Genomic DNA, 13,514 nt, shown 5'->3' with positions numbered 1-13,514 from the left:
AGAAGCAACCTTTTACAGTGGGCTGCAGGGCTGAGCTAGGACGTGTGGTAGGTTCCATAGATGAAATGTATTTTCAGTTTGTGATGGGCTTCTCAGGATGCAAATTCGTCTGAGGCAGGGAGATTCTGCTGTCCCGGAATGTGCACGGGATCCAAGGAAGTAGCAGCCATGTCTCCCTGGCGAGCGGACCACAGAAACTCTGGGTTTGGTACTTTCCAGGCCTCTGGCCTCTGCTTTTTCCTTTGGCTGTGTTCATGTTTTTCTCCCTTTAAGAGACCATGGCAATGAGTGTAACAGCTTCCAGCGAGTTCTGTGAGTCTTTCCAGTAAATTATCAAAGCTGAGGGTAGACTGGGGAGCCCTGGAACTCACAGTTGGTGTCAGAGTGAGGGCCTTCATTGCTGGTGTCCTTTAACACCCAGCCTGCTAAACATTCATGGGCTGTCACTGACGGCACAAGGGAAGGCATTGCACCTGGGGGCTGAGACTTCAGGCAACAACTAAGGAACTTATGGATGCTAAAGAGGTAAATTAGATTGTTTCCCCACCCCACACCCCCACAACCACCACCAAACCAGTATCTCAAAGCAATAGTTTTCAGGCCTTAACTTGCAAGCAGATAACTTAGGAATCTTTTTTAAAAAGGAATAAGAATTGTAAAATGCTTTAAAAAATAATATAGCAATCTTGATAAGAACCAGATCGTGATTCAGGAAGCCTAAGTGAGGGGCAGATCTTCATTTCTGATAAGCTGATACTATTGTTCCATGGAGCCCACATGCTGGAATAAGGTTTTGAATTTATGGTTCTCTGACTTTGTTGCACATTGGAATCACCCAGGGAGCTATTAAAATTTCTCATGCCCAGGTTGCACAGCATACATTGTAAATCGGCATGTCTAGGAGGGAGATTCAGGCAGCCTTATTTTTTAAATTGCTCAGGTGATTAGTGTGCATCCAAGTTTGAGAACCACTGCCTGCAGACTCTTGAGACGCACAGAATCCAATTGTTACTGAGAAGAAAGAGTTGGCACGAGTTGTGTGGGGCCAAGGGTTCCTTGGTGGCTGCAGAGATTGGCAGGTGAGAGTAAATCAAGGCCTGGGTGCAGAGATGGTAGGGAGGAGAAGGGTGCAGCTGGACCAGGGTCAGGCTGCACTCTTGATTAAAAACCCAAGTCAACCACAGGTTGATCGGTTCAATTCTATCTGTTCGAGAAGTTGAGAAGCAAAATAATAATAATAATAATAATTATAAAACCTTAGCCTCCAAGTCAGGCAAAAGAGCAGGTATTTCCATGTGAGATTCCCCTGACCTCTTGAGGGTCTCTTAGTATATGGTGTCCACAATCACCCTCTACCATGCCCAGTTACTCAAACCCCTTGAACAGTTCAGTTCTGAAGGGGACTTCAGTCTCAGCAGCAGGGTAGACAGATGTTGCCCCAAATTCAGATTGCACGACGTCTTATCAGGCTATTTAGAACTGACATTCTTAAATTTGACTCTGACTAAGTCTTGTGTGTGTGTGTGTGTGTGTGTGTGTGTGTGGTGTGTTTCCAACCACTTTAGATGCTGGATTTTGTGACCAGAAAATGATCTCTCTAGAGGTCAATAGGCCATTTGCCTGAACATAAATTTCTTTAAAAGTCCCAATAATCCAAGGGGATGCTAATATGTGATAGAAGGAATGTCAGTGAGGGACTTTTCAAAATATCCTAGACATCTGAACACCTCCTAATGGGAAGGCCCTTCACAACACAAGGGTAGACTCCACAGGGGCTCAACCTTGGAGGAGCCATGAGGGCAGGGGAGTGGTGGCAGCCTGGGTCACTCCCACACTGTCCCACACTGCCGCCCTCCCCAAGCCATGGGCTTCAGAGGTTGCAATCACCTTCCCCCTGCATGGTACCAACAGAAAGATGTTCAGACCTAGGAGGAAGCAAGAATGGACCTGGACATATTCTTGGCCCCCAAGGAAAACCCCAAAAGACACTCCCCACCTTCATCTTGACCAGTGCAATATGGCAGAACTATACCCACAGAGTCATAGACTAATAATAAAACTAATATATGCCAAGCACAGTAAGTGTACCAGGCAGTGTATCAAATGCTTTGTATCCACAGTCTCATCTAATGCACTAATAAACCAGTGACAAGGTGCTATTACAATCATCCTTTTTACAGATGAGGAGAGTGAAGCTCAAAGAGCCCCACGACTTGGCCGCAGTCACACAGAAAGCTAAAGCAGTACTCAAATCCAGATGTGTCAGACTCCAAAGCCAGTGAAACCTACTTGTTTTATGGATAGCCATGGGGCTTAGGCAAAGGGTCCAAGGTCACACATCAACCCAGAACAGAAGCAAGGTGACAAACCCAAGGAAGAAGATAGTCCTTCTATAGGTTGTGATGCATCAGGACCAAGTAAGAAACAACTGTCCAACTAGTCCTTCATGACCTTGACTCAATCTCCAGAGGAGAGTTCAGCACAATTCTCCAGTGAGTGATAAGATGGAAGCCAGCAATGGAGTTGCCCACAAAGTACAATGAACACTTCAGCAAGCCCTGAGTTTCCTACCAGGAACCAGTGACCAGAAGCTAAGCAGAGATATCCCTCCAAGTGCCCAAGGCCCATTGGCAAGCTTGGGGAAAATGAGTCTTTCTCAGAAGCCCCAAAGGCCCAAAAGAACCACCTACCAATATTTCCAAAACCCAGGATCTCCTCCCCTTCGAAGCATCCACCAGCAGGCTGGAAATCAGCGCAGGGTCCTGGGAGAGCTGCATTAGCTCAGGGGCAGCCAGCAGCCTGGCAGAAACCCTCACACCAAGCTCCGTGGCCAGGTGGCTGCCTCTTGAGCAGGAGCCAGGGGCAGGCAGGGAGAGCCAGAAAGAATGAATGATACCTCCCAAAATGGATCATTTGCCCTGAGCAATGATGAAATCACTGGTTCCCATCCAAACGGATGTCACCCCACACTTACTCCTCCTCGTCCCTGCCCACTTCACTCCTGGATCACCTCAGTGAGGAAGGAGAGGTCACTCTTCCTTATCCAGGTGTCTTTCTCAGGAGACATCAGAAAGGTTTGACTGTCTTCTCCCTCCAAGGTACAAGGAGATGGCCTGAGCTCCATGTGGCTCTGAACACCCAACCCAGGCCTTATCCCTGAAGGTCAGCACATCTGTCACTTCCCCCGTGCTTACTTAGCCTGCCTGCTTTGAAGAGCCAGGGTTGGGAGTTAGCACTACCGAGCACCTTCCAGAGATCAGTTATTTAATGCAAGGCAAAAAAGAATACTGTAGCTGTTTTCTAGGAGTCTGACTTTAAAATTTAAGGAACAAAATTTTAGAAGAAACTTGGTTCAGAAGAAGGTGAGTTGGAAATCAATCCTGGGATTACTCCAGCTGCCCAACACCTGCTTCTGAGAACCGTGGCTCTTAGAACAACTGCACGCGGCCTTGGGAACCAGGTCAGAGTTGTATGAAGCATGGTAGAAGGTGCACGCACATATGCACACACTTAACACACAGCACACCCCCATCAAACACTCAAACATACATACCCTTGATACACACCGCTCCCAATACACACACAACATATCTCCAACACACACGTCCAACACGCACAGCACACACACATCCAACACCCACGACGTCTATCATACACCCACGTGCTCACATATACACCAGCACCAAGAGCTCGTATGTTCCCAAGGCTTCCCAGTGTATTTAGTGACCTCCCCAGTTCAGAAATTTGTAGATTCTCCTGTGTGTGCCAGGGAGCATAGTAGTTGAATGTGAGCGCTTTGTTTCTGTTGGCCTTCTAGAGTTGTTGGAAGCCTGGTTCACGATGAAGCAAGCTCTGCGCAGTTCTTGCAGGATCAGTTGGTCAGGGCTCCTCCTTCCACAGAGCTCTATAATGGGACATGAGGGTGAAGAGATCAGGAAATGCAGAGCTACCCCATGACTGGAGCCAGTGCCGCCTCAGCCTGGTCTTTACCAGAGCAGTGACCCCTTCCTCTCCTGTGCCCCGATCATGGGAACCAATGCCTGTGCCTTTCTAGGTAACTGGCGCCTCTTCAGCCTTCCCCAGACCAAACTCTCCCACACCAGCACTGGGTGGCCGCAGCTTTCTACCTGCAGGGTGGTGGCTGGTCATCAGGGAGGAGCAGAAGTTGCAACATTGCCTCACTTGGTCATTTCCTGGCACCGTGCAGGAGGAAGCCCTGACGACTTGGCTGTGGCATAGCACCCTGTGCGGACACTTCCTCTTTCCCAACCTCTGGGTCACTTCACTTGGCCTACCTTCTACCACAACCCTCTCTTTAAATACCTGGGGCCTAGGGACCTAGCATCTTCCCCTCTTTAGGAAACAAATCCCCGACTCCATCACCACTAGCACCCTCATCCCCACCCCCAAAGATCCCTTCTTTGTCTCGGAAAATCCAGCATCTCAGGTTCTGCTCAAACACACGTGGAGCCTCCCTTCTGCCCAAGCTTTACTACTTTAGGATTGGAAAAGACTTAAGGCCAAAAGTTAGATTTGTGAGCTCAGGTACCCATGGCTGGAGAAAAATCATTCTTAGGCTTGTCCAGAACCAGGGATCAAATGCCTTCAGGACATTCTCTGCCTGCTGCTCTGTCTCTGTGGGTCAGCTTATTTCTCTCCACTGGAGCTAGGCTCTCATGCAAGCTTCATGGAGGTGGAGGGCATATTCTGCTGGCTCGGACGCCCTAGCTGAGCCAGTGACATCTTCAGTTGTCATCTAAGGAAGCACCCAGTCCAGTGTGACATGCAGAAAAAATGTTTCTCCTATAATAACACTTTATTCCTGAACCTTAAAGAATAATAACCCTGACATCTGAGTCCTGGCTCACCTTACAAACCCCAAGACATGTTTTAGGGGCTACGATCATTTGAATTGTGTCCCTGAAAAAAAAAGTTCAAGTTCTAACCCTGGAACCTCAGACGGTGACTTTATTTGCAAACAGTTTGTGAATGCAATTAGTTAAGATGAGGTCATCCTGGAGGCGGGTGGGCCTTAATCCAGTATGACTCACGTTCTTATAAGAAGAAACACAGAGGCAGACACACTGGAAAAGTGCCATGTGATGACAGGCAGACACTGCCGTGGTACTCCGCAAGTCACAGAATGCCAAGGATGGCTGGCAATTCCAGAAACCAGGAGAAAAGCCTAGGAGAGACTAGAGAGAGCATGGGGTCCTGGGGGCCTAGCACCTTCCTCTCTGCAAGCCTCCAGAACTGTGAGAATAAATTCCTGTTGTACATATCCTCCCAGTCCGTGGTACTCTGTGTGACAACTCTAGGAAACTAATACAATGGCCCACGTCAGTGGTACCAATCCAAACAGATTCTTTACCACCCCCAGGGCTCCCCTGATAGGAGGCACCTATGTTTCAGTTCATCCCACCAAAATGAGAAATTGTTTCAGGTGAAGCCTGCTGTGCTCTTTCCTTGTTACTGTCACCCAACTCGAAGTCTTCTAGGAACAAGGACAGGATACCATTAGAGACAAAACAAGTCACTCAACAGCAGATCATGCAAATGGGATGATACACACTACAGGCAAGAAACAGTGCAGTATCCACACTGGAAACCAGCAAATGCATGCTGGGAGACCCGGAAAGACTTTTATATCAATCAATGTGCAGGGGTCCTCTGCTTTGTCCTGAAGTAAATAAAAGGGCAGGCTCCGAGCTGTAGGCTGTGCTCCCGGACATCTCTGGGACCCAAACATCTGCCATCCTGCTTGCTTTGGATTTGAGTTTCTAAGACATTGATTAACGTAAGGTTTTAAGGAGATAACTATTGTTCAGAGATTCAAGATTTGCAAATGTCATCAATGGTCTAAGTAGGAGATTGCTGTTTATATTGCAAATACAGTTAGCCAGCAAAATACAGGACACCTGATTAAATTTTAATTTCAGACAAACAATGAATAATGCTTTCGTATAAGGATTTCTTTCATACAGCGTGTATTTTCATTTGCTGGGCCTGGCAGCCCTACTGCAGGCTGCACTTGCAGTCCTAATGCTGCACATGAGAGAGGGCGTTGAATGTGAGGGCCATAATGAAATCCTTTAGCGGTGCTGTCAACAGGAAGAAGGGTCACATTTCAAATGACCCAAGAGAAGGCCTAACCCCATGAGGTTGCATTACAACACAGAGAGAGTCGCATGTTCACAGAGAGAGTCGGGCATTTAGATTTAAAAAGGTGGTGACCTGAAGGGCGGAGGTAGGAGGGACATTGTCCCCAACTTCACATGCACACAAAATGTGTAACTGTCAGAAATGACAGAAGAGTGGGAAGGACGTGAAATCAGTCACAGCCACGCTGACCCTGAAGTCACAGTTTTGTTCACTTTGGTGGTGGCACAAGACACAAAAATCACAAGGATTTCATGCAGCGAGAACACAAGTGCTATACAACATCTATGCCTCCGTATGAACTCTCGTAAGGTTTTACTGATTCCATCAACAATAGCAAGTCTCACTTGAAAAGAAGGCCCACAGTGGCTGGAGATGTAGCTCAGGGTAGCATGCCCAAGGCCCTGGGTTCGATTCCCAGCACCACAACAAGAAGACCCACAAGGGTCAGGTAGTATATGGGTAGAGATGGTGTGCTTTGCTCTGAGGAACCTTTAACCCTTCTGCATTCCCCTGCCAGGTTGAGAGGCACTGACCTAGAATCAATTGAAGGAAAAAGACAATAGAAAAATATATCCTGGTTATTTCTCTCTATCCTCACTCTTTCCTTCTATTCTAAGACTATGTTTGGGTGGGATGAGGGATAGGGACCCAGTCTGCTCCTTCCCCATCTTGCAGCATCCACAGGTTAAGGTGAGACTGACCCATCTGTAGTTTCAGGGTGGTTTCTGGTTTGCCCAAGCTGACAGGTAAAATCACTCCTTTCTGTCCCAGTCAGAGGTTCATTAATGCAATTGTGCCTAGCATTCCTCTGGAATGTGCCACCTCGAAAATATCCAGCTCCGCAGTCTCCACTGTCACTAGGAAGCAACTGAGTGAACAGTTCCAGGATGTAAGTGGAATTCTGCTTGGAGCTGCTGGGAGAGGAATTCATGGTGTTCTTGGTTTAGTTTAGTGTTTTTCATTTTCTTCTATTAAAACAAGGTGGGCTCTTCCAGATTATCAGCCTATTCCCTTTTACCAGGGGCTAAAATGTGATGTCCAACATGAGCAGCCATCTTGCTACCTGGAAAACAAAATTCCCCACACTAAGCATGGTGGAACAGAGAGCTGGAGGGAGCTTGGGTCTTGATGACTCCTTTGAAGAGATTCACCAGCTCTGGTTCATCCATCTCAAAAACTAATAATAATAATAGCAGAATATGAATCAAAAGTGTAGAAAATTGTCAAGAGGGTAGACAAATAGATCAGTAGAACAAAACAGAGAGCCCAGAAATGGCCATAAAAGTAAAACTCGATTTACTGAACTTTATCAACACTTAAAGTTTCCACTCATCAAAAGACATTAAGAACATGGAAAGGTGAACCACAAACTGAAAGAAATATTCATAAGCCATTCATCTGACAAAGAACTTATATCCACAAAATATATGCCATAAATGGAAAAATAAAACAAGCAAAAATAGCCCAATGTTTTTAAAGAATGAATGAAAGATGTTAATAAACATGTCACAGGGAGCTACAGAGACGATCCATAAGCACATGAAAAGATGCTCAGTATCATTAGTCATCAGAGAAACATCATTACTACAACCACAGTGAGATTTTGCAGCCACTGGAATGGCGAAAATTTTTAAACTGGCAATACCAAATGTTGGTGAACATATGGAACAACTAGAACTCTTGTACGTTGCCACTTACAGTATAAATTAGTGAAGCCACTTTGAAAAACTGTTGTGCAATTTCTTTCTTTCTTTTTTTTAAAGGAGGAAAGGTTTATTTGAGGGCTCACGGTTTCAGAGGTCTCAATCCACAGACAGCAGGCTCCATTCCTCTGGGCTCGAGGTGAGGCAGAACATCATGGCAGAAGAGTGTGGCAGAGGGAAGTAGCTCACATCATCAGGAAACAGAGAGAGCTTGTGCAGTTTCTTATAATATTAAATATGTACCTATTTATTACCCAGCAATTCTATTTATGATTATTTACCCTAGAAAATGGACAACATAAAATGAAAAATTCATGCAAGCATTTTTAACAACTTTATACATAACAGGCAAAAATTGGGAACTATCCAAATATCCATCAATAGATAAATGAATAAACAAATAGTAGCATATTTATTCAATGTAATACTTCACAGAAATAAAAAGGAAAATAAAACTGATGTATTCAACAACATGAATTGTGTTAGTCAGCTTTGCATTAATATAACAAAACACTTGAGGTAATCAGCTCATAAACAGAAAAGGGTTATTTTGGCTCAGTTTTGAGGTTTCAGTCCATGATCAGTTGTCCTTGTCTCTTTTGCCCTTGTGACAAGGCAAAATGTCAATAGTGCAGAGAAGAGGAAGTTCATTTACCTCATGACCAGGAAGGAAAGAGAGAGGGGAAGAGACCAGCATCCCATAATCCCCTGCGAGGGCATGCCCCCAGTGACCTAACTCATTCCCATCAGGCCCCACCTCATAAAGGTCTCTGCCACCTTTCAATAGCACAAAGCTTAGTACTGAGCCTTTAATACATGGGACTTTGGAGGAGATTCCAGATCTGAACTATAGCATGGTTGAATCTCACAAACCTTATGTTGAGCAAAAAGAATCAACAAAAAGATTACATTGTGTGATATTCCGTTTATACACAGTCCTAGAAAAAGATAAAAATTAAGCTGTACTAAGGGAAATCAGAACAGAGGCTGGCTGGGGGAAGGGGTCGGTATTGACAAGAAAGAAACATCACACAATTCTCTAGGGTGACAAATATATGATTTAACGGAACGATTTTAAATAACTACATTACATTTGTCAAAATTCATTGAACTGTGTGCTTAAAATGTGTGTAATTTACACCATGTAAACAATACTTCCAAAAATATATATCCTATTAGTTAAGCCTCAGCAGTTAGGTCTCTGTTAAGGTCGCCCTGTGTAATCCCTAACTGATTCAGGCAGAAATACTGGAGCAAAAGATAAAGAAAATTTGGTGAAATGAAGGTGGTGGGGCATGTAATGTGACTTCTCCCTCAATGAGTCCTTAAATCTTCAGAAGCATAATAATATTGATCACATTAATGACATCATTTGTTTTAATTTTCTGGTGCAGGTGAGTTGGAAAACTACTGAAAAGATAGAGTTTTGGGACAAGTCACGCTAGATAGAAGTAAGTCTGCGTGTGCTTATTCCAAGGGGAGAGTCAGGGCCGGGAAGGGTCTGGGGGCAAAATATCAGGCATTTCTGGGCAGCATGGTAAAGGCCTTAGAAACACATAGAAATCAGGTGTGTGAACCAAACGTTCCTAAATCTTGGACACATGAGAGGCCCAGACAGACACCTAGTTAGACATGCTAAGAGCAGAGAAGGAGCCTGACGCTCGGACTCCGTTCCTGTTCCATTGGTGATTCTGTGCCCATCTTTCTTGCAGTGATTATGTACTTTGGTGAGTGGTCGTAGATCAAAGCAGCTTTGGCAGCAACATAGCCCCTCTTGTGAAAGATCCCTTCCTTCACCCACTCTTCTACCCCTCCTGTTGCTGTCATCTGGCTTCTGGGGAGATGTTTTCCCAAATTTTCTTCTATACCTCCATATCAGTCACGTGGAGGCTCCAGGAACAAAAGCCTACAGCTGTCCATCAGAATTATAGACTAGCCAGGGGTCATCTCATCGTTAGCAACTTGACCTTGTGTGCTAATAACACAACATTCTCCAGCTTGCGTGTAGTTCCCAGGGGAAATACACACACACACACACACACACACACACACACACACACTACTGCACACACACTACTTACCGTAGCTTGTTGGGGAGACACCAGGTACATGCTTTTGATGACAATTGGGTTGCTGCTGATGGTGCCAATGATAAAGACTGTGTGCCCCGAAATGGTGCTTTTTTGTTCGTTTTGTTTTGTTCTGTGTGTGTGAAATCACAGCTCTCCTGGAAAAGCATTGCTTTAGAAAGTAGAAGAAATCAAGCTCATCCTACTCCAGGTCAGCAGCAACAGCGACCACGTGAACATGCTATTTCTGGGAGTGGGAGGAATAAATGGCCCAGCGAGGAGGTCATTCTTATCTCAGTTCTCAGAGGTTTTGAGAGGGGAGACACTCACCCTCCAACAGAAGGGCACTGATGGAGACTCCAGCTTCTCCCCCTGATGTCTGCAGCACTCTGCACCTTTAGGAGGACTTGAATTACCCATTTGGGCAGCTCCACCCCTTCCCAGCCCTCTCCTCAAACTGTCCAGTCTGCCAGTCTCTTCTGCCAGGTGGACAGCTGCCAACGAAAAGCAGAGCTTCAAAACCCAAAATTTCCAGGTAACCACACTGCTCCAGAGTGACGGACAGCGCTTTGCTGAACCCCAGTTCCTCGCAGACCACAGAAGTGGAGCCGGCTGTCCCTCGGCAGCTTTGACAGTGTTTCTTCTGAGCTGCCTGCTACTCCCTTACCCACACAGGGCACTAAGATGTCATTTGGCATTCGCTTGACACAAATGCTTTATTATGTACTAAATCCATCTCTTCACTCTTTACATGATCACTTCACCCTCTTCATGGACCTGGGTCCTGAGATGGCAAAACAGTGCTTCTGCTGGAGGGGGTCATCCAGAGAACAAAGAATATGTTTATCAAAATCTGTTTAGATCATCAGACAAATGAAAATACACTGATTAAAAGTTCTTGCAGTGAATTCTCACAACTCTGCCACTATGACTGAGTCTCTCTTTCCGGGTTTGCCCAGATGAGAAGCTGTTCACCTTTCTCAAATTTTCCTTAGTGCTTTCCAGCTTTGCCCTAATCAGACTCAATTTTGTGCAACAAAGCATGTTATGAATCCCAGAGGGGTCGGGCGCAGGCCTCCTGCTGGATCTATAAAAGCAATGTTTATGTCCTGGTGCTTTTCTCTTCCAGTATTACCTGGACAGGTATTCCCTTCAGGCTTTATGTAACTGTCAGAGAAGGCAACTGCATGAGAGGATCCTCCTTCCACTGGGATTTATGTTCACTTCTGATTTGCACCTAAGTTGTAAGGCCTCCGTAGCCAGAAAGAAGGTAGCTTTCCATAAAACTGGGAGACTTCATCTCCCCCAACAGATTGGCACTTATAACAGGCTCCTGCCTGTCAGGTCCGGCTGAAGTTCCCTCTTGTGTAGATCACCAGCTGTCAGCTGGAGAACCAGTTCCAGGAGGGAGATTCTGTACTCCAGGCTCCAAAAGGCCACATACTAAAAATGTTGAAGGCAGAGACTGGCACCCGAGGAGCACTTGGCAGGGAGGAAGATGTGTTGTGCAGTGGAGCAGCCCGTCCTTCAGGGAATGTTTCCTAACCAGCCGGCCTGTGAATGAGCTTGGAGCTCTGCCCTCTACTTGGCAGTGAAAATCAGGGCCTCTCACCACCGGGAGGCGGGCGTCTCCACTACCCCACCTCCAAATGCGAGCTCACTTCCGAGTTTCCTCTCTGGATACATGAGGTCTTTTCTCCCACTGTTACAGTTCAAGTTCACAAGCTGGGACTCCTCAGTGGGGCAGTATCGGGAGGCGGACCTAGTAAGGAGTGTTGGGGTCCTAGGGATGGAGCCCTCACGATTGGATTAATGCCTTTCTCTTGGGACTGGGCCAGTTCTGGTGACCGCGAGTCTCACTGTCTCACTCCATGGGACTGAATTAATTACTGCAAGCAATTAATTATTAGAAAGCAAGGCCACCCTCCTGTGTGACCTCTTCTGCCTGTGCTCACTTCCCTTTCCGTCATGAATTGAGGCAGCATATGGCCCTACCCAATCCTAGATGCCCCAACCTCCAGAACTATGAGCCAAAATAAACTTGTTCCTTTGTAAATTACCCAGTCTCCAGGAATCTGTTACAGCAACAGAAAATGAACCAAGACATCCACATTCCTGAGCTGGAAAACAAAGAGTCATCCTCCACTGCTTCTCCACACTCACTACCCACATTGACTGCCTTGCTGATCTCGCCCCTGAGGTGCCTCCTTCCATTCCCACTAAAATCAGACTCTCGACAGAGCAGGCTCCGAGTCCCGGAGCCCCTGCAGTGCAGTGTACTCCTGCAAAGAACCAGCGGAGAGCCTCGATCTGCAGTCAGCCTCAGGGATAAGGGCAGGGCAGCCGGAGACCTCTTCAGGCGGCTCTGCCCACTCCGGCTGCGGGCTCTCTTCACGGGGCGATCCAAGATGGCGGCCTAGAGGGAGACTGCACCCCCAGTCGCTCCAGAACCCAGGAGTTAAGAAGGGGAGGCATTGAGAGACTCGGACTGCAGTGGAGCCACGGGTGAGTCTGCCCACTGGGTAAAGCTCAGCCCGGGTGGCAGGCCCAGATAGAGGTGGCTTAGCAGAGCCGGGCAGGGCAGCTTGAGTCTTCCCAAGGTAGTCTTCCACACTCCGGCAGTGGGCTCTTCCCACACGGCCAGCTGCACGGTGCAGGCCCACAGTGAGAGCATTTCCGCACAGAGCCAGTTCCAAAACGTGGAACCAGTAGGGGGATAGGGGCAGTATTCTTCGAATGAGCTGCTTTATCAGATTCCTCCAAGACATCAGGCTACTGAAGGCTGGGAGGTGATACACTGGAAATCTACAGGGACACTATAAGCCAATAGTGGAAAACTGCAATATCTCAGGGTCCCACTGACAGCTGACCATTATGAGAAAACAAGGGAAGAAAATGTCCCAAACAAACCTAGATACTACATCAATAAAACCCAATGACAGCACAGCAGAAGAAATGTCAGAAAGGGAGTTCAGAATGTACGTAATTAAAACGATCAGGGAAGCTAATGAGGAGATGAAAGAGCAAATGCAGGCATTGAAGGAGGAGATGAAAGAGCAAATGCAGGCATTAAATGATCGCACCAATCAACAGTTAAAAGACCAAATACGGGAAGCAAGAGATCATTTCAATAAAGAGTTAGAGATACTGAAAAAAAACCAAACTGAAATCCTTGAAATGAAGGAAACAATAAACCAAGTTAAAAACTCTATAGAAAGCATAACCAATAGGATAGAACACCTGGAAGACAGAACCTCAGACATTGAAGACAAAATATTTAACCTTGAAAACAAAGTGGAACAAACAGAGAAGATGGTAAGAAATCATGAACAGAATCTCCAAGAACTATGGGATATCATGAAAAGGCCAAATTTGAGAATTATTGGGATTGAGGAAGGCTTAGAGAAACAAACCAAAGGAATGAACAATCTATTCAATGAAATAATAACAGAAAATTTCCCAAATCTGAAGAACGAAATGGAAAACCAAGTACAAGAGGCTTATAGAACTCCAAACATACAAAATTACAACAGACCCACACCAAGGCACATTATTATGAAAATACCTAACATACAAAATA

The 13,514-nt window shown here is 46.0% G+C and overlaps 1 protein-coding gene across 1 annotated transcript in view; it reads right to left on the bottom strand.

The window, feature by feature from the left end:
• The window catches only part of Alox5ap (arachidonate 5-lipoxygenase activating protein), a 55,432-nt gene extending 45,262 nt beyond the window's left edge, over positions 1–10,170 (bottom strand). Inside the window, exon 1 of the mRNA XM_047553151.1 lies at positions 9,947–10,170. Coding sequence (XP_047409107.1) covers positions 9,947–10,104 — 158 coding nt within the window. The 5' untranslated portion in view covers positions 10,105–10,170. The remainder of the gene's footprint in view (positions 1–9,946) is intronic.
• Between the last annotated feature and the right edge of the window lie 3,344 nt (positions 10,171–13,514).

The sequence above is a fragment of the Sciurus carolinensis genome, chromosome 5 (genome assembly GCF_902686445.1).
Source record: "Sciurus carolinensis chromosome 5, mSciCar1.2, whole genome shotgun sequence".
NCBI lineage: Eukaryota > Metazoa > Chordata > Mammalia > Rodentia > Sciuridae > Sciurus > Sciurus carolinensis.
The sequence above is the reverse complement of the archived record's forward strand: the minus strand, read 5'-3'. Positions and strand labels throughout refer to the sequence as shown.